The sequence below is a fragment of the Montipora capricornis genome, chromosome 5, assembly GCF_036669925.1.
Source record: "Montipora capricornis isolate CH-2021 chromosome 5, ASM3666992v2, whole genome shotgun sequence".
Classification (NCBI taxonomy): Eukaryota; Metazoa; Cnidaria; class Anthozoa; order Scleractinia; family Acroporidae; genus Montipora; species Montipora capricornis.
In genome coordinates, this window is record NC_090887.1 from 1872229 (window position 1) to 1897482 (window position 25254).

A 25254-nucleotide genomic window follows, 5' to 3' on the forward strand; every position below is an offset into this window, starting at 1 on the left:
AGCCAATGGCGAAGAAGGCATTAGAATCAGGGGTTTCCCATGCAGTTGATAAAATTGGTAAGACGGTGGCAGAAAAGTCAGGAGACCTTATAATGAAAAGATTAGCAAATTTGAGAAAAGGAGCTACAACACAAAAGGCAATTGTTCCATCCTCACCCATTAAACAGCAAGATGAAAGTACTGATATGATACTAAATAGATTGATATCAGGATCTGGAAGAAGGCGTAGATTTTTCAAATAAATAACATGACAGCAAAATTATATAATACAATAGTATAAATGGCTTTTAGAACAAGTGAATTATTGCAAAGAAATGAGTTAGTGCGATTTCAACTTGATGATGTAATCCGAGCCCCAGGTAACGGTCAACATCAAGAAAAGAACGGTTATAGATTCACCATCAACGACCGGAGTTCTTTCTATGATTGGTACAATGCTTATTTTGAGGTTCAATTCCAGTTACAAAAAACAGCAGATGGAGCTGGTTACGCAGCAGCCGATAGAATAACGGTGATAAACGGATCTCATTCATTGATTGCACATATGATGATTAAAAGTGCTGGGAAAATTGTTTATGATACTGACAATCTGCATAAGGTCACTTTTGTGAAGAATCTGTTGGAATATTCTGATGATTACAGCAGATCGGTCGGTAAAAACAGTTTTTGGTATTTAGACACAAATGATACGACAGCCAATACTAATTTAGGATTCGAATCCAGAAGAGTGCTTACACAAGCTGCCAATAATGATGGAAATGGAGGAGCAAAAAATGTGAATTTGATCATACCTCTCAATCGTTACAGTTTTTTTGAAGAGTTGCAGGATAAAATGTTGGTTCCTATGCAGTTGCAATTCAATTTGAATCTCCAGAACGACAATGAACTCATCAATATGGCAGCAGGAGTAGATGCCGGCAGAGTAGTGATTAACAGATTTCTTTTATGGGTTCCAAAATTAACACCAAAAGACAGTATGTACGACAAATTTGTAAGCTCTTTCATGAAAGAACACAAATGGACATATCAGCGTGAACTATATGCAGTGTCAGCACCTGCTAGAGTCAGTGGTTTTTTTCAGATTTCTTCCAGTATTGACAATGTCAAAGCAATTTTTGTTTATCTACAACGGGCTAAAACCAGAGTTGCAACACAAAATCCATATCTGCTTGATACCTTCAAACTAAATGCAGCAGACGCAAACAGTTATTTAACAACATGCAGACTCGAATATGGCAATGGTGTGTTCTACCCAGAAACAGAATATGACAGTGAAAGCAAAGTGAGAATATTCAATGATCTGATGTCTTATGCAATGCGCAAAAATGATTACAACACCGGAACCCAGTTGAATCTTGCCAATTATAACAGCCTGTATCCACTAATCTTTTTCGATCTGTCATATCAGGCAGAGAAAGTAACAAGAGACCCTAAACAGTTGATTTTCAGGTACAAACTCAATGCCAACAGTGCAGCAGATTTCAATGTCCATGCAGTTGTATTGTACGAAGAGTCGGTTGTTATTGACAAGGTGGGTAATGAATTGGTGATAGTTTAAGCCCACAACTGAAATAGTAATATGAAATCAAGTAAATGACACATATTTATTTGTAACTGGAATTATATAACATATATTATATGACTAAACTTCATGAAATCAACGTAAGACTTTCAGATAATCAAAAAAAGAATCTGAGTAATGCTTACCATAAAAGGGAAACAATTGTTCTAAGACTGACAAATGATTCTCTTAATGGAAACGACACTCTTTATGTTCCAGCAATGGTGAAAAAACGATTGCAAAAAAATCGACAATTGAACAAAGGAATGGACATTAAGCTTGCTAAGACCAATATCAGAAAACAAGTAGGCGGAAGTCTTTTGAGCACCGTATTGTCACTTGGTATGAGAGCTCTTCCAGCAATTGGTAAAACCCTTGGGTTGAGTGCTCTTGGTGGTTTAGCAGAAGCCGGAGCTAAAAAATTGTTAGGATCGGGTCAAAAAGGCGGTGCTTTACCATTACCCATGATGATACCTTTCGAGGCAATCAAGAAACTAATGCCATATCTAAACATGTTCACTACAAAACAGCAAAGAGACATCATCAATGCAGCTCAAACAGGTTCTGGTGTGCATATAACACCTACTAGAACACAATCAGGTGGATTTCTCGGAACTCTGTTGGCTAGCATTGGAATACCTTTGGCTTTGAATCTTGTCAAAAAGCTAACGGGAAGAGGAGCACCTAGGGTAGGTAGACCACCTTCGTCGAAAAAGGATGGTACAGGAGCACCTAGAATGGGAATGCCCCCTCCATTTTACAGTTATCCGCCATATGTGACTGGTAATGGTAGAAAAAAAAAACATCCTCAACCAAAAAAGGAAAAGGGTTACTATTGGGAAAAAACAGTCCATTCAATGGCATACCCATTTTGGGGGCAATATTGTGAAACCAAAATTTCACAAAAACATACCTATGTCCAATCACGATCTGAAAAAATGGTGTAAATATTTGAACATACCAATCAATGATGTACTGTCAAGAGATGAAAAAGTTCCACATAACCATAAACAGGCGTTATTTATTTACAATCTGGAACCAGCTTATATGTCAGGATCTCACTGGGTGGCCACTTATGTTAAGGATAATGTAATTAATTATTTTGATTCGTTTGGTATGCCACCTTTTCAAGAGATTGTAAATCATGCCAAAAAGAAAAATCTGACTTTGTTACATCAAAACAATCAGATACAAAACATACAAACAACAACTTGTGGGTATTTCTGTTTATACTTTCTGAATGAAATGAATAAGGGTAATTCGTATTATGATTTATTACAAGTATTCGACATAAATGATACAATGAAAAATGAGAGATTTATCGAATATTATTTCAGAAATATCTAACTTATATGTATTATGAAATCATATTGTGTTGAACAAAAGAAAGTGACTGAATGTGTTGAACCTTCAGGTTACAAAACAGCTAAAAATGGTAGACTAATGTTCTTTTGCACTTGTGCTGAATGTGGTATTACAAAGACCAAATTTGTTAAAAAACAGGGAAACTAAACAGCCCGTTGGGAGCGGGCTTACTCAGTGATATTGCTAATACTGGAACAGAATTATTTTTAACTAAAGGAGTACCTTATCTTGGCAAAAAAGCAGTTGAAATGGGAAGATATTATGGTTCCGAATTAATGAGAGACCCAAAACTGCAGAAAAAAGCAATCGATTATGGTTTGAGAAAAATGAATCCTCTACTTCATAAAGTGGGATCAGAAGCTCTCGATCAATTGTCAACAAAAATAAGACCCAAGAAAAAATACACAACCAATAGGAAAGATCGAGACGGCGGTGCTTTAGACATTCAAAAACAATTAGCAAAGTTGGGAGAACTCCATTTGAGAACTCCGACGGGTAAAAAATATAATTATTGTGGACCTGGTACAAAACTGGAAGACAGATTGGCTTCAAATGATCCAAAATATAGAGATCCAATAAATAAATTAGATGCTGTTTGCCAGCAACATGATATAGCATACAGTAAAGCTGGAGACGATCTGGCTAAAAAGCATGCAGCTGATAAAATTATGGAAGACAGTATAAAAGCAATCCCATTTAATCAAAGACCTTGGTTTGCTACACCAACAATGTATGCCATTAAAGCAAAAAGAAAGATTGGACTTGGTTCAAAAAACGTAAAGCGGCGCTGAGTATTGATGATTGGGCTCAGCAATTAGCCGATGAATTACACAAACCAATCAAGAGAAAATTCAAAACTAGAAGAGTCATTGTAAATCATATTGATGAAATATGGGCAAGTGATCTGGTTGAAATGCAAAAATTCAGCAAATGGAATAAAGGTTATCGGTATCTTCTTATGGTTATTGATGTTTTCAGCAAATACGGTTGGATTGTCCCCTTGAAGGATAAGAAAGGCGAATCTGTCACTGAAGCATTTAAAACAATATTCAAGGAAGGCAGAAAACCACAATATTTATGGGTTGATAAGGGAAAGGAGTTCTATAACAAACACTTGAAAGACTTGTTGGAGAAAAATAGGATACATATGTATTCAACTGAGAATGAGGAGAAATCCTCAGTGGTTGAAAGGTGGAATAGAACAATTAAATCCAAAATGTGGAAACAGTTCACTGTTCAAGGTAATACAATGTATCTCGATATGCTGTCCAAACTAGTGAAACAGTACAACAACACAAAACATTCAAGCATAAAGATGACACCCGTTGAAGCATCTAACAAGAGGAATGAAGGTATAGTTTACTTCAATCTATATGGTGATACAGAAACATTGAAACAGAAACCTAAATTTCAAACAGGTGACAAGGTTCGAATATCTAAGTATAAACGGAATGTGTTCGACAAGGGTTACACACCAAATTGGACTGAAGAAGTGTTTACAGTTGATAAGATCCAATATACTAATCCAATAACATACAAACTAAAAGATCTCAGAGGTGAAGAGATACAAGGCAGTTTTTATGAACCCGAATTATTAAAAGCCATACAGGATGTTTTTCGTATTGATAAAGTAATTCGGAGGGACTATAAAAAGAAACAAGCTCTAGTGAAATGGAAGGGATACAGTGATGAATTCAACAGTTGGGTACCATTGAAAGACATTGAAAACATATGAATTGTGGTGAAACAAACGCGCATAAATACTTATAAAAAATAAAAATATATACTTATATTATATGGACAAGTTTGAAAATGAAGAAAAGTTTGGTTTCTATTATGAGAGCGATCAGGACTCTGGTTCTGATTCCGATTGGTTGCCATCGTCGCAAGAAAGTGAGGTTTCGAGTTCAGAAGAATCCATTTCGTCACAAGACAGTGAAAAATCTTTATAAAAACAAAATACAAAGATATAGTATATGGCAACGAAAAAATTTAATCGATTCATAAAGTTCTTGATGAAAAACAAAGATCTGATAAGTGTTCTTGAAGAAATCGTCGAAAATGGTTATTTGAGAAAGTTCAAAGATACAATGACAGTGGAAGTAAAAGATGTTGACATAAAACATATGATTCATATAACTGATGGAAGAAAATCTCACCATTACACAGAAAGTGTTAACAGTGATGAGCTAGAAAACATTTATCATACTTTCAGAGAACACATTGTTTCCGACTCTGAATCTGAAGAAGACTCTGGCTCTGAAGAATCTAATTAATTAGTATATGAAAAAATATTCAGACAGACAAAAATACAAGTTGATCATTTGGTATTATTTATTGAATGACATCAAAGAAAATGACATAGAAAACGTGCTAAAAGAAAGATACCCAGAATACAAAATAGATTGGAAGGCGATGAGTGAAAGAATATCTTGGGCAGCAATGCGTAAGTATGCACGAAAAATGTATCCATGGATAATACAAACAAAAAATGAAGACGGAGTGATTTTTCATCTTCCTTTTGAATATTTGTGTGAGCTATAAGTATATGTTCAGAGGAACGGAAGTAGTAAAAACCTTATGTTTGAGAAAGTTAGTTGCAGAAGAAATTTGTGATATTATTGCGAAAAACGCACAGTACATGCATTTTGTGAGAACAAAAGAGATGGTGATTATCCAATCAGCGTTTGATCTTGGGATACCAAAAGAAAAAATTGAAAGAGTGTTCAGAATTGCAGACCGTAAAATGTCTTTTTTATTCAGAGAATATGAAAGATATAGAAATTTTTTGGCCCCATATAAAATGGTTGAAGAAGATATATGAAAACGGCAATTAATCTGATTTTTTGTCATTTACTGATGTTTTACAAGTTTTATTATGCACATACTTGCTACCGTTTTTCAAAATTTTGTTACATCGGTAGCACGTGTATTCTTTATGCGCCCAATTTTTCATGAATCGCGCTTGATTCCTTTTTCTTTCTTCATCAGATACTCTTTGCGGTCTTTTATTAGAAGATTTTTTGTAGTCAGCAGGTAATTCATCTTGTTTGACATATTGAAATTTGTAGTGTTGACCATCCTTTTTTGAAACACCTGATTTACATTTGTTGATACCCTCACATGCCATTTTAACAATACCAGCATTTATTTGAAGATGTTGTTGAACAGCATACATACTGTAAAAATAAGTATCTTCTTCAGTGGTTATGTTAGTTGCTTTTATGCATTTTCTGTTTTCATGATTTTTAGCAGCAAATGAATAATCACGGTTCTTTGCTGATTTCTTGCAATTTTGTTGTTGAGTCATTATTTGCAAGTTGCATAATCTGTTGTCTTTTTTGTCATTGTTGATGTGATCAATCACTTTTCCTTCAGGTATAAGACCGTTAAAACATTCCCAAACAAATCGATGAACAGACATTGATTTCTGTCTTTCACCATGTTTTTTAACATTGCAATACATATAACCGCTTCTATGCTTATTACCAATTGTTGGAATTTTTTTTGTAATATAGATTACGTTTCCATTTTCGTCGGCGGCATACAAGTCGTAAATCGGATGAATTGAATAAACACATTCTTTGATTTGGATTTTAGTCATAATAATATAGTATATATTATTTCTTTATAAGGGTTTAGTTTGTCAAAAAACAAAAATTCTATTTAAAGAGAAACCACTATTCAATAAATATATAGTATGAAAAATAATATCTCAAGTAATATTATGAATCATTCTAGTTTAGAAAATCTCAGCAAAAATGAATTAATCCAAATGATAAAAAATCTAACTACCAGCGACGGTACAAAACCTGGTCGCCGCAGACCAATTCCAACTCCGAGGCGCTCTGTGAGACAGATGGTTCAGGATTACGAGCAAAAGGTCGTTCCAGTGGCTTTACCGAGAACCAAACGACCTGTCGCTGCACCAAGGACAAACATACCGGTAAAGGTTTCCAGAAGACCAATTCCATTACCGAGGACCATAATACAAGAAACGAACAAAGCTTTAAAAGGGTTCACAAAGTCTTATGAAATCAACATAAAAAACAGCAAAGACCCACTTATGCAACTGCAAAATACAAGAAAGGCTGTTGCCATCCATATCAAAAAAATATTGACATCGATGAAAGGTGTCAAGTTTGTTGAAACACTGAGGGTTACATTTGAAAAGCAAACAGGGCGAGAAGAAAGAATTATGAAAACAGCGTATTTCAACAGTCAACCCCAAACTATCATAAACAACACAGAAATAAACAACTCCCTTGAAGTATCAAAACAAGGCATACTGAATAAAATAGCTGTATGGATTTCAGAAGGATCTGGTTGGACTGTTCAATCTGTTGACAATCAGTATCTTAATGTGGTAAAATACGAACCAATGAAAGGATCATCATACATCCAACTACCAACAGAACTCAGACATAATAACAAAGGATTGATCAACATGAAAAACGAGGACAATGAATGTTTCAGGTGGTGCCACATCAGGCATCTCAATCCTCAAGACAAAGATGCACAAAGAATAAAAAAATCAGACAAAGCATTTGTTGCAAATTTCGATTATTCAGGAATTGAATTTCCAGTGACAACCAAACAGTACAACAAAATAGAAAAACAAAATGAGATCAACATCAATGTTTTTGGTTATGAAAATAAACAAAAATATCCAATCCATGTCTCAAAAGAAAAGTATGAAGATTGCATGAATCTGCTTCTCATAACAGAAAATGAAAACAAGCACTATGTATTGATCAAAGATTTCAACAAATTCATGTACGACACAATAAAGCACGAATCAAGAAAACATTTTTGCATGCATTGTCTTCAGTGTTTTAGTTCTGAAAGAGTATTGACCGCTCATAAAGAAAACTGTTTTCAAGTGAATGGCGCACAAGCGATCAAAATGCCAACAAAAGACAATAACATACTAAAATTCGATAATGCCCATAAACAACTACCAGTTCCATTTGTAATATATGCAGACTTCGAAGCCATCACAGAAAAAATGCATGGATGCAGGCCCAATGATGATAAATCGTACACAGAGGCTTACCAGAAGCATACAGACTGTGGTTATGGATACAAGGTTGTTTGTTGTTATGATGATAAATACACAAAACCATTACAAATTTACAGAGGCGAAAAAGCTGTGTACAAATTCATGAACGCTATGTTGAGTGAAGTCAGATATTGCAAAAAGGTTATGAAAGAATATTTCAATAAACCATTGAAAATGACTAAAGATGATGAGGAAAAATTCCAAAAAGCCGACAAATGCCACATATGCGAGAAAAAATACAATAAAAATGATGTGAGAGTGAGAGATCACTGCCATGTAACAGGCAAGTACAGAGGATCCGCTCATAAAGATTGTAACCTGAATTTCGCATTGACAGGTAAAATACCAGTTATATTTCACAATCTCCGTGGGTATGACAGTCATTTTATAATGCAAGAGATTGGAGCTATTGTAAAAGAACATGAATACATAAATAAAAAAGGTGAAAAGTGCCAAATGAATATCAATGCTATACCAAACAACATGGAAAAATATATGGCCTTTATGCTTGGTAATCATCTGACTTTTATTGACAGTTTTCAATTTATGAGCTCAAGTCTGGATAAACTGGTGAGCAACCTGCCAAAAGAAGCATTGATATATACTTCTCAAAAATTCAAAGGGGACAAACTTGGTTTAATGTCACAAAAAGGAGTATATCCATACGACTTCATGGATAGCTTTGACAAATTCAATAAAAAACTACCACCAAAAAATGAATTTTACAGCATATTGAATGACGAACATATAAGTGATGAAGACTACACACATGCCCAGAATGTGTGGAACACTTTCAATCTAAAAAATATGGGTGAGTATCATGACTTGTATCTCAAATCTGACATACTACTGTTAGCAGATGTCTTGAAAACTTTCGAAAGACTTGCCTGCAATACTACAAACTTGATCCATGTCATTATTTCACTTCTCCAGGACTTTCATGGGATGCTATGTTGAAAATGACTGATATGAAATTGGAACTTATGACTGATGTTGATATGTTTCAATTCATTGAAAAAGGCATGCGGGGTGGTACAAGCTACATAGCAAATCGATATGGTAAAGCAAACAATAAATACATGAAAATATATGATGAAAAGGCGCCTTCAAAGTATATCATGTATCTAACAATCTGTATGGCTGGGCTATGAGTCAATATTTACCATATGGTGGTTTTAGATGGATGACAAAAAAACAGATCAAAAACATAAATCTGTCAAAACACAACGAAAACAGCAAAAAAGGATTGATACTGGAAGTTGACTTGGAATATCCCAAAAAATTACATGATTTGCATAATGACTATCCACTAGCACCAGAGAAGATAAAAGTGACTGAAAATATGCTATCCGAATATGCCAAAAATATCGCAAAGAAACATGGTGTGTCAGCCGGTTTAGTTCACAAATTAATACCAACACTGAGCAATAAAGAAAAATACGTTCTCCATTATAGAAACCTACAATTATACACTGATCTCGGATTAAAATTAACCAAAATCCACCGAGTTTTAGAGTTCAATCAGTCACCATGGTTGAAAGAATACATCGATTTCAATACAGAAAAAAGAACCAATGCTAAAAATGCTTTCGAGAAAGACTTCTTTAAGCTTATGAACAACAGTGTATTTGGAAAAACAATGGAAAATATCAGAAAGAGAGTTGATGTAAGATTAGTCACTGATGAAAAGAAATTAATAAAAATGACAAGCAAGCCAACATACGTCAGTAGCAAGATCTTTAATGAAAATCTTGTGGCAGTGCATAAAATCAAAGAAACACTCACATTAAACAGGCCGGCATATATAGGTATGTGTATCTTGGATTTGAGCAAGACGTTAATGTATGATTTTCATTATAATTATATCAAACAAAAGTACGGAAGTAAAGCCAAATTATTATTCACAGACACTGATAGCTTGACTTATGAAATCAAAACCAATGACGCGTATCAAGACTTTTGGAATGACAAAGACAAATTCGATAACAGCGACTACCTGGAAAACAGTCCATTCTATTATAAAATTAATAAGAAAGTAATCGGCAAATTTAAAGATGAGGCAGTAGGCATGCCGATAACCGAATTCGTTGGATTGAGATCCAAAATGTATTCATATATGAAAGACAATGACAAAGGCGGAAAGACCGCTAAAGGAATCAAAAAGAACATCATTAAAAAGAACATCAAACATGAAAATTACAAAAACGTTTTATTCGACAACGAGCAAATGCATCATAATATGAAAACCATCAGAAGCAACTTGCATCAAATCGGAAGCTATGAACTTAATAAAGTGTCATTATCTTGCTTCGATGATAAGCGGTACATACATAACAATGGTATGACAAGTTATGCATACGGACACTATAGAATATAAGACGGCCACGCCACGGCATGGATTCGCAGAAATATAAAACATATAGATTTCCAAGAATACGAGACCGAAAATGACCACGCCCATGCGACCACACCCACAAAGACCACGCCCATAAATGACCACGCCCATATGATGGGCCACAAATGCTTGACAACATATGTTAAGTAGCATGGGAATTGGCGCGTTTAAGCGCATTTTGCAAAATGCGCTGAAACCGCCAATTCCCTATACTACTTTTGTATGTCAACTTCAAGGGCTGGATTACGTTAACTCCACAGGTGCCCATGCATTTGAAGATCTCCGAGGTGTTGCTCACAGGCTTGGAGAAAAAGGAACGGGTTTTACTTGGGCCAAACGACAAGAAGAAGCGCTAAAGGAGACAAAACGGTACCTTACGACGGGCTACAAGGTAAGGTTGCTTATATAAAGTTTTGAATAATAACCTTTCCACTATTCCAGTTAGTTGGCAGGAAGACGACAACTAGTTTATGCACAATATGGATTTTATAGCTGTAATGAATATTTAAAGATGTTGATTATCGTATTATCATAGGGCCCAACAGAAACACTTTCATAGAGATCAATTCCTCCTACTGAATCAGGGGACTCTAGCCGGTGCAGATGAAGCTATGTGACAGGCAAATGTCACTTACATAAGCATAATCTATTTAAGCGGATAGGCATGACATCCAAATTCTTGATTTTCGGTAATAGTGTGCATGGCAGTCAAGTCGGTATCACTAAGATGCTATTGACCAGGGATGGGAGATATTCTGGTTAACTAGGTGCACGTATCAGGGAGTTCGAGAATCTCAGATCACTGTCGAGTTTGTGCTCTCAGTGACCCCAAAGACTCAGATTACCGATCCACTTGTTTACATCATCACGACGACCGCTCTTGGCAATGCAGTAGGCTTGATTTGACCATTGAGGAGATAGGGAAAGCAATACAGAAGACAGTAAGCAGAATACATCTCAACAGACGAGGAGCAGGGCTGGCGCAAGTAAGACTTATTTTTTGGGTGTCAATTTTTGGATTATGGCCGTTACCATGGCAACATCACATCTAATGACAGGCAGATAAATTCTTATTTTTGACAAAAATCCTTAATATTTATCATTTTCTTCGGTGAACGTTTTTTATTATTTGCCACATTATGGCAATGATATTGCCTGACATTTTGAAGTGGTAAAAAGTCAAGGTCGTTGAGACGGTTTCGCCAATATTCTGCAATTTGTCATTTTTCTAAATACACTCGGTTAGCGCTGACAGATTTTAACAAATTTTATGGGAAATTAAGGTATTTGATAGGAACTGTATGTGGTTAGAACTGAGCCAATTAAAAAAAAAATACCCAAGGAAACGCGAGAAAATTAGCAGTTAATTTTACAAATTTGGTCATGTTGACGTCACAAAAATGAGACAAACACGCGCGATTCAGGCTATACGCGCCATACTAGTGCCAAGCTTGCGCCCAGGCCATAAAACTCTGGGAGTCGTGGATTTTCCGTCTTCTATTTGGCGAAATTCGCGACATGCGCACCTCTTATTCGCTTTTCTTAATTTTCCCCGAATAAGCGCATTTTAGGCAAGGATTGACAGCACCACATTGTTTTACCTACCTAAAGGTCAATCATAGACCAAAGAAGAAGGAAATCCATCTTTCTACTTTTGCCACAAAATTCAGATTTTGCGCGGATTTTCATGACCGCTGGTCTTAAAAGCTGTAACTGTACTCTTATGACAGAAACTAAGTTGTTGGTGTTTTTTTTTCCTCAGAATGCCATTTGCTAATCTTCGTTAATATAAACCGGTTGGAATTACGTTTTTAATTGCTCGGTGGAAAAGCTCAATCTAGCAAAGTACTTCATTCTGTATGTTGCTTGAGGTCACAGGCTTTGTGAAATACTATATATTTTAGGTAAAACTTAAAATAATGATAATTTGTAAAACAATCGGCATAAGACGGGAAAACATAGAAAGTGAACGGAAGGAAGAAACAGGAATTTAGGCTTGTCCCCAGGTAGCTCGGTCAATATATTTCCCATACTTCACTACAGTCGACATTGCTACGAGGAAGTGCTTCCGGCTTGTTGATTATCTGTGTGCTTCACTCCTCATTTTGACAGTCTTATCCCTTCATACGAACAGAGGACTCATTTCAAAGCTATGTAGAACTCTATCTAGCATTGTGGACTTAAAGAGCTTCGATCTGCTGCGAGAGCGGTAAGAAATACTGAAATGATGCACGTCGAAATGCCCATGGTATATATGTGGGAAATGCAGCAATTATTAGTACCCTCTGCTGATGAAAAATTCGTCCATTATACTCAGTTCTAGAATGTTGGTAACACGTGATAATACGTGAAGTAATAGTTACCTTAGATTCTTAATTGAATGATACATTTATGCATACTAACACAAACATTATCTGAATTTGAATTTTCGGAGTAGCATAAGTAGTACGCTAATAACTGTAAAAGTTAACTGTGCAAAGCAGAGTTAAAATACCAGCATGAGCGCATCAAGATGGACAACTAATCTTCTGCTCCTTCGTTGTTCTCGTCCTGCTCTTCATCCTTTCCCTTACTTTATTTAACTTTATAATATTTTACCATTGTTTACTTTGTACTGTGGGGTTTTCGCTGCCGACATTATGCTTGATACAGTTACTTCACTTTGAACGGAAGATAACGAACCAAATAGACACGATGTTAAGACTTGAAGAAATATGTAATTAACGGTTTCACTGATATTGTCACATGCAGCCACCCGACACTGATAGCTGACTCACTGTTAGGCAAAATACCGAACGCCTCAAGTTCTTAAATAACGTCGGGATATGATGCTTTAATTAATTCTCTTTCATTACCTTCTCGGTTGACTGAACTGGTTGTCAAGATTGATGTTATCGGCAAGTACATACATAATCGGTTCATAATTTTATTTGAGAAAGCAAATTGAACAGATTTGGGCGGCCGTACGCGTGGGCAGATGTGGACCGACTATCTAACGGTGAAATGTTTAGTATAGTAAACATAAAATACGCAAATTCCTAAAAATCTAAAAATATCATCATCTTTCCACACTACCACTGGAGCTTTAGATGAAAATTTATTAACCTCTTTCGGAAATTTACGGATGGTTTAAAACTGTCCTTGTCAACAATTGATTTTATATTAACTACTATTTTCATAAAGTTTGATCCAAACAACTGAAACATTTATTAACGTCTTTAGAAATTTTCGGATGGTTTGTTTAAAATTGCCCTTGTCAACAATTGATTTTAAACGAAGTACTCTATTCTTAAAGTTTGATCCAAATGACTGGGCCTCTGTATATCGAATCGACTCCTTTCAAACTTCATTGTTTACTCGTGTGATTTCATAATGGTTTCCCCTCCAAGACAATCTTGTTGGCATCTTGACTTTGAAGAGGGACCTCATGGATTATGCACTAAGGTTCGGAGTTGCAGAAAACCACCTTTTATCTCAAGTGGAGGTGTCTGCATGTATTTCCATATTTTTTCATCTTTTTACAACAAGATAAACAAACTCTGAGAACTTTATCAGGTCGCAAAGCTTAACAGGTGTCACATCCTTGGATTACAAGTGGTTTAAAAAAGTCTATAAAAATAAAGAATCGTCTCTATTGGCCGCTTTGAGGTTGCACTGGAACCAGGGTCGAGAGCCTTGTTGAATTGCATTGTGGGACTATTTTAGGAGACATCTTCATAAGGTCAGTGAGATCGTCGTACATAGTACGTTTGCTTACTAACAACGTAAGCTATGAAGATTTAACCCAAAGTTCCTTGTTATCTGACAAGAACATGCAAAAGTCTCTTTGCTTCGCAGAGTAAACGATTGTCTAAACAGTGGCTCGTCCTCAAAGCAGTTCCATAAAGCAATTCTATAAGACTTCTTGACAGCTCTCGACCCTGTCTCCCACGCAACCTTAAAGTGGCGAATTGCTCAGGCAATAGAGACCTGTATAAAATCTATGGAAATAAAATACTTATTAATCGCCACTGTTACATTTTAAGAAAAATCGTTCGCCTTCGAACCTATAACTGCACCTGAAATAGAGGGAGTCCGAGAGACACTTTCTGTTCGCCTCAGCAAAGCGCACGGACCATATCCGGTCTAACCAGAATCCTACGCTCCGCAAGACACATTTTGTCCAAGCCTTTAGCTGGCATGAATCATTTATCAGTTAGTTTAGGGGTGTATCCTTCTAAACTAAAACATGCGGAGGACGTTTTGGTTTACAAATGCGACGATTAGAGTTGATCCTGGAAACTATCGACTAATCTCCCTTTTATCGAACTTTACCGGTTTTTTTCAAAAAGTAATGTTTTGCCGACTTAAAGTCTATTTTGACAAAAATAATATCCTCGTCAGTAATAAAGCACAGAATGGATGTAGAGATGCTACACAACAAGCGATTCTTGGCATTAGCAATTGTACGTATGCAAAGTACTATTGACTACAAATTGTTTTCATGTGGAATTTTTATTGAATTATCAAAAGCTTTTGATATAGGGGATCAGTCAGTTTTGCCATGTCAGTATCATTTGGGAGTTAGAGGCATCATTAATGACTGGTTTTCGTCATATCAATCTCGACGTATACAAACTACTGTAGTTGATTGCCAAAAGCCAATGTTTGATTTCAATTGATTTGATTTGAGTTAATTTCATTAGTGTCACCAGTTAGCTGCTCTTGTGCTAAATCCATTGACACTTAAATAAAGTTGTTTTACTGCTTCTGCCCAGCTGAGTTCTCCAAGGATCGGTATTAGGTCCAGTCTTCTCTTTTTGATTTGCATAAATGACACATGCAATAAGAATTACTCTTCTTCAAAGATAAGTTTCCTTGGGACCATAGTTAACAGAGAACTCAAAAACGCGTGTGAGTGGCTGTTCGCAACAAACTGACTATTAACACAAGAAAATCATGGAATAAAACCATTTTATGAAAATCATTGAAAACTGATACTATTAGGAGTGCATTGGCATTCCAGGTGATCAAGGTTGTGTTTTCACTAGGCCGATTAACTAGCTGAACATTCTTTCTAGGCTTTGTTTACAAACCGACTTTAACTAGCTAAAAGTGACAACTGTTTTCACTGTGAAATTTTAACCCGCAATCTAAGCCGCTATATCAGAGGATTCAAATTGCAAAAGCGCGCCATAATAAAAAAATGAAAGGGGCCGTAGTGCTTGGAATGACTTCTCTTGTGATTATTTTCGCTGTATTTTTGACAAGTAGAAGGAGTTTTATTCAGCCAATGAGACTTATGTCCTTACAAATAAGGAATATGCGACGAAATGTTTTAAATAATTCTGTCAATCCAACAATGAAACAACATTCAGCGCCATAGGCGCAAGACTCCAGATGTGTAGGCTTATCCAAGACCACAATTCTGGTTTAAGGACCTGGCCGAAGAAATAAAGAATCCAGTGGGTCGGGGGATTGTAAATCGAAAGAAATGACTGTTGAAATCGTTTTCTTTTTTGAATTTCTCAAGCTCAACTACGAGGGACTTGTCTGGAAAGAGGGAAAATTACATCACCAGATTATTTGGCAGGCTTCTGTCAAGACGCGCGGCCCGATTGGCTGCGGTGTTTATCAGGACAAGTTATACCATCTCGCGAGGTAGTATAACTCTGCGTGAATTTCCGCTCGTAAAGGCGAGAAAATCCCTTGTTTTTGCTTGTGAAAACAGCTTGCATTTTTAACTAGCTAAAACCAAGACGAGGTGTTTTAATTGTATTTCCGGACTTTTCCGGCTTTATCTAGTTAAAATTGTCCTAGTGAAAACACAACCCAAGAAATGCCAGACTTCTAGCTGTCCAAACATCTTTGAAAAACCAGTGTACAGTATCTTTCGATAACATTATGAACTTGCTTGAATTTGTCCTTAACACTGAACTGTGTCATCGTTGATAGCCCATTCTACAAACAAAATTTCGGTTGCCCGATGGGTTCACCCGCTGAGCGTCATCTTAGCAAGTTCGGTGATGCAATTACCGATACATCGAAGAGCCGGGAATGTTAAATACTGCCCCTTACCCGCCTTAGTTGTGGTACATATATGTTGACGACAGTCGTGTGTTTCCTTGCCCGTGAAGAGCTTACTGAGTTTCGCTTTCAATTCTTTCAACCAACAAATCAAGTTCATAGCAGAAGGAGAAGAAGACGGACCCTATCACATTTCTCAATGCGACGACAACCAGAAATCCTGATGGAAAATTCAAAACTACTGTTTATAGAAAAACCACATACACTGACAAATACCTACATGTACATTTCAACTCTCACCTTGCACAATCTAAACGCACAACATAAACGCTTATTAGCCAGAACCCTTCTCGACAGACCAAACAGTATCCCTTCTAACCACAAATCAGTCCCAAACTCATAGAGTTTCTTCACGTTGCCATACATTCAAGGAATATCAGAGAAAAAAACGCAAGAACTCTAAATTAAATTGATGTCAACGTTGCCAACAAACCCATAATGACAGGCTATAGCCTCTATCTGAAAATACACCCTTGATTGATTGATTGATCAGTTTATTTACCCCTCTTGCATCTACAGCTGAATTGCAAGGGCACCAGCAACTATATTATTGATATTTATAAGTACAAAAATTGTTCATCCGTTCAGTCCTGGCAACTACTTTAACACTGCTATTTACATCGCCATTTTCTTCGTGCCGGTGACAGTGATTGCACCTTCACGGCTGGCCTTGGTCGAGTTTGTCCTCAACAACTCACAGTATCAACAAAACTGAGACATGTACATTGCAGCACGATTTTGCATGACCCTCAATACCCTATTTCAGGTGGGGCTCATGAAATTGTGCACATGTACATTTCAAAACACAAGTCAGTTGTCAGTACTTTACTAAACCTTTTGTGCAGTCTAGTTTCCTGCTGCTTCAAAGCATAGCTCATCCTTTTTGGACAAATATTCAGGCCATGTTCTTTCAAATCTTGAAAAGGTGTTTCCAGCAAAAATAATGCAATACATTGAAAGCATAGTACATCTCAAGCAGTGGCACCAGTCATGAAATCAAGATACTAATCTCATTAGGAACTGGTAGGCACCAATCTAACACTTCTTTCCTCAAATTAAGGACAGTGCCTACTAATTCAAAGTTATTTTTGCGCGGTTTATGAATATGCGGGAAAAGCACATCTAACTTGTAACAAGTGTTATTGAAATCCAAAAGAAAAATTGGGGCTAACCACGCACGCAAAGATAATTAATCAACAATATTTGTAAAAAGCTTTGAGAAACAAAGCAAAGCATGTCGTTTTTTTTCCAAATTGAAGCTTATTTATATCTGGGAATTTCCCCCAATTTTCTTTTTGGATACGAAGAGCGCTTGCTAAGTTCTGCATTCTCCGCATAGGCTTAAACCGTGCAAAAATATCCCTGTATTAGTAAGCACCACCCATGTAAAACCCGAATTTCTTGAGATGCGCAGAACGTACATGTATGCGCACTAAGAATCATGGTAGGCACCATCCTTTAGGTATATTTGAACATTGTCAAATACGGTCCTCCCCCTCCGGGACATGACTTGATGGACCTTCACTCAAAAAGCTTTCCATACTGTCCCCTTACCTAGTATTGATAAATTAAAGGACATTACTACCATATATGTGACTTCGTCTTAAAATAACTGCTGTTTTCCAACTCAAAAGAACATAACAATTACGTTGGAACAACAAAACGAAGTCTTAATCATTGATCATTATAATTCTTAATCATTAAGCTCTGCCATTGAATGGCAGAGAATAATACACAAACAACTCCTTTTTTTAAAAAAATACTCAGTGTGTAGGCAGACATCTTAAAAAAATTGGTAAAAGAGGAATTAAAAAGTTTACAACGGCTAAAATTCTTATCGTCTCGGACGTTTCGGCTACACTGACTGTTGCCTTCTTCAGCAAGGGATAAAAGTGCAGGGCCGTGAACATTTGCATTTTTATCCTTCGCTGAAAGGCAACAGTTGTAGCCGAAACGTCCGAGACGATAAGAATTTTAGCTAGTGTAAACTTTTTAATTCCTCTTTTACCAAATTTTTTTACTCCTTTTTTTTCTGTGGATTCTACCATAAATAAGGATGAACACCCTTCCGATCCTGTTGTGTGGAAAATGTAAGCTCAGACCTGTTTATCGACCTTACGTGTATTCAAAGCTGAACGTTAAAAGGAATACACTAGGAATGGAACACAGAATTCTGGATTGTGGACTGCCAGCAATATACATGAGCTACATTGCATGTGTCCCATTTAAGCTACAGAACACACAAATTATCAAGAGAAAGGGTTTGTTTATCTGGTTTACTTGTAATAGCACTGCAAGCAACTCACTAGCAATGTCAGTACCAAGGGCTTAGTTTCAATCGTTCCTGATTTTGTTGCAGGGCTTCTAATGCGGTTGAAACTGAGAAATAAAAGTAATCATTGTTATAGGGGTTCAGGACTCTTATTGCCACTTGATAGCAATGAATAATAGTAATAATAAAATGTTGATTAATATCATCATCATCATCATCATCGTCAACAACTATTTTATTTATCTTCTGTAACAGGGTTGTACTCCCGTCCGCTTTCCAAAATCATTAACTCAAGAGTCACCTACTGTCATTACACAAATCACTCTGAAGATACTTCGGCTCAGGTTGTAAAACTAACGCCAGTCGATTCAATCCTTAACAGTCTTTTTCAGGAATACACAACCCGGACGATCGTACTTAACTTAATTATGGTGTGACTCCAGGGTTCAAACCATGTACGATCCTTTGCAATCGTAACTATATAGCTACATTCAAATTCTTCAAAGTAGAGTGGCATTTAAACTGTCTGATTGCATGTCGACCTGGTTGCAATATGTGAACCTTAACTATCGAAATTCCTTTATTTTAGAAAATTTCCTGGCAACCTCTTATTGTAAAGGTTGGAGCACGTGACAGTGTCGAACCTATAGACCAGTAGGACACATAGTTGCCCAGGAATTCTTGTAGCTCAGTGGGACGAGCAGGATCACCGGTAATTGAATTCCAGACAATTAAGACGAACAAGCTTGAAGATTCAGGATTTAATGGCAACAGTAGTCGTATGACAGTAATCTAAAGCTGTGACAAGAGAAAATTACATTTGGTACTTATCTTAGACTGGGAGCAGTCCCTCTTTCTTTCCTTCGTCTATCTTGTGAGCCAGCGAGCGGAGATTGCGGTCGCGCTTCGCACTCGCTGACTTCCGCTCTCCGCAATTTTCGCTTGCTCACAAGATCGACAAAGGAAAGAAAAAGGACTGGTCGCAGTCTATACTTATCTGGCCGGGTACAACTTACATTTGTCCAAGCGTTTCCTCTTTTAACATTTACCATTTGTACAGACACACACAAAAAAACAATGAACATTCTCATTGCCCTTTTGGAAAAACGGACACTTGATAGCTTAGCACGAGGTCTTGCACAATAAAGGTTTGTATATTCCTTTCCCTTTTCCGCAAATCTGCAACGGCGACGTACAATCACCAAAGATCTAGTTCTGTAAAACACAAACATTCAACGCCAACTTCTACTTTTCCCTCTAAGCTTCAACACTGTCCCTCCAAATTCGATTCAGTTTATGCATAGTTCGGCTATTTTCATCCCTTTATAAATCAGAAGTCATGTCGAAGCCTTTGACAATACCCATTGTTCGGTTTCCAGGTTGAATTCGTAAAAACTCGAAGAGGAAATGGAGGACTTTATACAAGTGCCCAAAGATTTAAAAGGTTATGTCATCGGAGCAAAAGGCAGTACAATAAATTCAATTCGGGGGAGATCTGAGGCAAGAGTGTATAGCCTTTCGTGGGATGAGGAAGGATTTTGGGTCAGTGGAACTAGAGAACAAAGAGAACTCGCGAAGAAGCTTATATTGGAAAAAGTGGTAAGTTAAACATACGTTAAATCCCCCCGTTTTTATTTGCTACACCAGTCTGAGAGAAGTAACCCTGTAGTCTGTAAGTGCTTTCTTGAGAGAGCTTTTACAGAGCAAACGCTGTCAGCAGACGTTTTTGTAAGACGCACAAGGCCAGTGTAGTTTAACAGTTTTATTGTTCCGAAGAAATCACCATACCAAAAGATCACTCGAACGTACAACCAAGTCATGTCCACGTGTCACAGTCCTCACTCTCGAAGTCCATCAACTAATATAAGGCCTTACACTATTTTAACAATTTCCTGGCATATGTCAACGCGGTGTAACATTTTTATTTGGGATCTTTAACAACGTCAACGGCGACGGCAACGAGAACGTCACAAATTTGCATATTTAGTGGACAAAAACAAGAGCTTTGCACGCTCAGCAAGTGCATCTTTTCATTTTTGTCTATTTAATTGCCGTCGTCAGCAAAACAACAACCTGAAATGACTAAGTTTGAGGTTTAAGGGAGAACGTGAGCGCTTGAGGATAAATTTTAATATTCTCCTCTAAATTGAGCGCCGTCCATACTAGTTTCTTTTTCTTTGTGGCGTTAAAATGTTTGGAATAGTCGCGAAGCGATTACAATAATGCGAATTCACATTTAACGACGACGTTCTCGTTTCCGTTGCCGTCGTCGTTGCTAAAGCTCTCTATTATATTTGATTACCACCAGATCAACTGGGAAGTAGACATGAACGGAAACGTAAAAACAACGAAACGTAAAAACAATTGTCCAAGCAATGCGGTCCTGATTGAAAGTATGAGCCACTTGTGATTGATCAGATAGTCTTAATGCCACGCCGGTGTTTTCACTACACGGTCAGACCTTCGGAGTTCAGGACCAGTGTGTGAGAGCTGTTTAGATTCGATCTGTAAAGGTTGTTCAGTCTGAGCCGCTGTTGTTACCGTATCCTCGTTCATAGACACTCCCTTAGAATTGACGTACTCTGCTGCCACACTCAGGTCTACCAAACCTGCATTCTTTTGTTCCTGCGGTAAACACCCGCTTCGACCTGGGCCTCGTAGCTTCTGCTGCACTGGATCGTCAGCCGAGGCGTTCTTCAGCTGCTGCCAACGCCCCTTGGTTACGGCCATTCCATCCCGATGATCAGCCACCTCTAGCTCCCTTATGAACTCACTTGCGTTCACCTCTGGAAGATATGCTTTGCTGAGGGTGTCAACAATCTTCAGTTCCTTTCCTTTTTTGTACGTTACTTGAAGGCAGTAGTTTTGTAAGCGCATCAGCGTCCGCTGCAGACATTGCGGAGCCGACGGCAATGGCTTTGTGAAAATGGGTTACAGTGATTTGTGTTGGTCTCCACATTTACTTCATGCCTGCCATGTACGTACGCATCAAAACGGTCGCACGCAAAGACTATGGCTAGGAGCTCTTTTTCCATTTGGGCGTAGCGAGTTTCTTCGGGTGTGAGCGCCCTCGAGGCATAGGCAACCGGTTGGCCTTGTTGCATAAGTGTTGCCACAAGGCCTGTCTGGGAGGCATGACACTGAAGTGTTACGTCTTCCTTTAAGCTATAGTATCGCAAAACTGGGGTTCTAGAGACTGCTTTGACTGCTGAGTTTGTCAAAGGCTCTCTGCTGGACACTGTCCAAGGTCTAGTCAACACCATCTTGAGTCAAATCCAGAAGAGGCTGTACTCTGGGGTCCAACCTGATTTTATAGTCACCGTTAAATCTTCCAACTCCTTCCTTGAATACTTTCGCTGATTTGGGCACTAAGTCCTCCTTGGACATCACTTTATGTGGAATCTGCAATGCAAACATTAGTGCATTACAAGTTTCTGGCCTGTTTAGGTGGTCATTGTCACGATAAACCAGGATTCCTATGCCTATGCATGCCTTCTGTCCTAGTATGGGACGGATAGCTTCAGTTATATGTCGCTACTGTCTACCACACGGCAGTCCATTTAAAAGAAAAAACTATTTCCCCATACATGGAGAGTTACTTTGTCAATGATCTTCAGCTTGGAGCCCCGGTATGCTACAAGGGGCTGGACCCGCATACTTTTTGTGATCAGGACGAAGAGGAAATGTATCAGGCAGATAAGGTGTCCACCTTTTTCCAACTTCTTGTCATTCGTTGCCTTCTTGTAATATGTAACAGTAGGACGTTGCATTGGGCACTTGTATCAGCTTAAAAACGTATAAAGCTGCCAGCATTCACCTTAAGAGTCACCAGCTGCGAGTCATCTAGCCTAAGAGTCGACACCTTATCTGCCTGATGCATTTCCTGTTCGTCCTGATCACAATTATGCACAGCTTTTACCTCTTGACGACAAGCAAAAACATTCCTCTTTCCGCCGAAGAGGCATTCCTTTCCCTAAGCCGGGCACGATTCCCGATTTTCCAGATGTCGAAAACTGCAGTTCTTGCACTCTTGACCTCTGCGTTGTTGTTACTCCCGGGGACGCAATTGTCCCTTTCGTAAACAAGCGATGCCATTTGGACGAACAACTTTCACTGTTAAGTTTGTCGTTTGCAAACGAGGAAAAAATACTTAATCTAGGACTAGATTAGCATGTCACTTAGAATTAAAAAAAAAAAAACAAAGCAAAAAAAAAAACAAAAAAACAAAACAAAACAAAACAAAACAAACAAAAAAAAAAACCTTGATCGCGTGATTTCGAACTCGGTTCAATAGATCTTCAGCAAGTATAACATAAATATCGGCAATTTTAAAGTATTTAACGGAACCTAACCCTAACAATTTATTGAAAGCTAATCGAATAAAAAGGCTTGTTTACTAAGAATGGCATCGACCCTCAAAAATGGCATCGCTTGTTTACGAAAGGGAAACAAGCCTCGGCGATTTGGTCATTTTTTTTTTCCTGCTTACTCGAAATCGTTAGGGCAGACTTTATTTATTGGAGGACCTCCGATTTCGCCAACTACTGACCGATTTAGCCGGCATAATTTCGACTGCACGGCATATCTCGTCTGTTTTCTCGAGCTTTAAATGTGCTGCTCTCAAGAGTCTTTCCCTGTCTTTACCGTCGAGTATTCCAAATACGAGCCTGTCTCTTAGAATTACATCTGGCGCGATTTTGTCGAAATCAGTTCCTTCAGCAAGCTTCCGAAGGGAGGTCTTGTAGTGGTCATACCACTCATCGGCTTTCCGCGTTCGCGGATTAAACCGGTACCGCTCGAACGGCACATTTCTCCGAGCCTCACAGGGCTCAGCAAATGTCTTTAGAACCGGCTCTATCTTCTTGTCTGCACCTTCCTCCCAAACTGTTAACGTGAAGTTTTCGTCAATTTTTAAGCCACTGACGTTTAACTGCATAATTTTAGAACGATTTGAAAAATGTTGAAGAAGTGTGAGCTAGATGGCAAAGCTTGCCATCGACCTGCTGTTTTCCATAGAAATTTCGGGTAAATTTTGTAGCATATAAATTACTATAAAATCTCTCACCTAAATTTCAGTGGCCTCAAAATTGACATTCTTTCTAGTTTGATCACACTCTTTCAATTTCTGGCATTTTTTTATTTATTTACCGCGACCAATTTTTTATGGTTGACAAGGCAAGGCAAAGGGCCTATTCCTCTCTCAACGAACGCTTTAATTTTCCTTAAACTGAAATGATAAGCAAGACACTTTAATGGTGAAAAGCACTGTGTGAGGTTAGTGTAATAACTTTCATCCCAAGCCAGCACATATGTAAGAAAACTGTGGAATAATGTGGTTAATGTTTAAGTCTGTCCAAATAGAAAATATTTGTGATAATACATTTTAAAACATGTTAGTACACTTGATGGGTTCATTTCCCGCATATAAACTTTGAAATCGCTTTTAATCAGACTTTGAAGGCAACAACGGCAAAGTGCCTTGTCTTTTTTTGGCAGGTTCATCGATTATAATGTGTAAGTGATTGCTTGAGAATGGTTGACCAGTGTTTGATGAATAATGTCTATCATTTGGCTTTGCCCACAGGAAGGAGGAAAACTAAAGTTTGAACAATATCAATCATTGACAAACAAAACTTGTTACTTCATCGACGATTTTAATTTGCCTGTGAATACTATGCTCAGACTGGAGAAAGGCTATGGACCACCCATGGAGTACCGGTTAAGACCATTCCACAGTTGTGGACCAGAGGTATACAACGAGGTCTCTTTTTTTCACAGATGATGCTCATTTAACATGCCCAAGTGAGTGCTCGAAAAAGTCTTCCCCACCCCCCCTCCCCACAAAAAAAATTGCCTGCTAAATGTCTTGCACAGAAAATTTGTCATTTGTCATTTTGTAAATTGATAACACTTCAGTTTTTGAATTAAAAAAGCCACAAATGAAGGATTTTAAGTGAATGAAAGCATGCATCTTTTCATATAACATAAAGCAAAATACCATATATAGTTGGTCAGGCCCCATTGCGCTTTCCTTGGCTCATGAAACTCTCAATGAGATGACAGAACAGAACACAACAACAACAACAACAACAACAACAACAACAAAACTTTTAAGAATCTCAGCTGACCTCAGGCAAACCAGTGCGGCCGAGAAGTTGAACCAGGGACTACCGAGGTTCAATTCAACTAGAGATCAGAACTGGCCTTGAATTCGGGATCCCAGGATCTCACAGCAAGCGCCCTACCACTGCTTCATTTTGTAAGATCTTATCATCATCGATCAGCACTTCCATCACCATCACAATCACATCGTCATCATCGTGCTATACGTTTCCCAAAAGTAATGACAGCAGAAAATTTGGCCTGATACCGGTCATTCGCTCATTGAAAAGGAATGCCTCGTTCTGTTTTATCTATTTAGGAAAAAAATAATTTCCCATTCTTTAATTTAAAAGGAACGCCTTGCTCTTTTTTATCACTTTGGGAACAATAGTTCCAGATTTGGTGTGGTCGTATTGCTTTGTTATCTTTTG

At 37.7% G+C, this 25254-nt stretch overlaps 3 protein-coding genes across 5 annotated transcripts in view; all 3 read left to right on the forward strand.

The window, feature by feature from the left end:
• The first annotated feature begins 280 nt into the window (after window positions 1-280).
• Window positions 281-1558, forward strand: LOC138050133 (uncharacterized). The gene has a single exon (XM_068896598.1). It carries the CDS (start codon window positions 281-283, stop codon window positions 1556-1558), a length of 1278 nt encoding a protein of 425 aa, XP_068752699.1.
• A 2584-nt stretch (window positions 1559-4142) lies between these two features.
• Window positions 4143-4661, forward strand: LOC138050134 (uncharacterized). The gene has a single exon (XM_068896599.1). The coding sequence runs from the start codon at window positions 4143-4145 to the stop codon at window positions 4659-4661; it is 519 nt and encodes a 172-aa protein (XP_068752700.1).
• A 7753-nt stretch (window positions 4662-12414) lies between these two features.
• The window catches only part of LOC138049062 (uncharacterized), a 67528-nt gene continuing 54688 nt past the window's right edge, over window positions 12415-25254 (forward strand). The window contains exons 1-4 of one of the 3 annotated variants that reach the window (XM_068895173.1): window positions 12417-12592; window positions 19311-19433; window positions 20101-20320; window positions 24306-24470. In XM_068895173.1, the coding sequence (XP_068751274.1) occupies window positions 20129-20320; window positions 24306-24470 (357 nt within the window). In that variant the 5' untranslated portion in view covers window positions 12417-12592; window positions 19311-19433; window positions 20101-20128. Of the gene's footprint in view, window positions 12593-19310; window positions 19434-20100; window positions 20321-24305; window positions 24471-25254 lie in introns of all 3 variants that reach the window. The other 2 variants (XR_011132289.1, XM_068895174.1) reach the window with 2 other exon arrangements.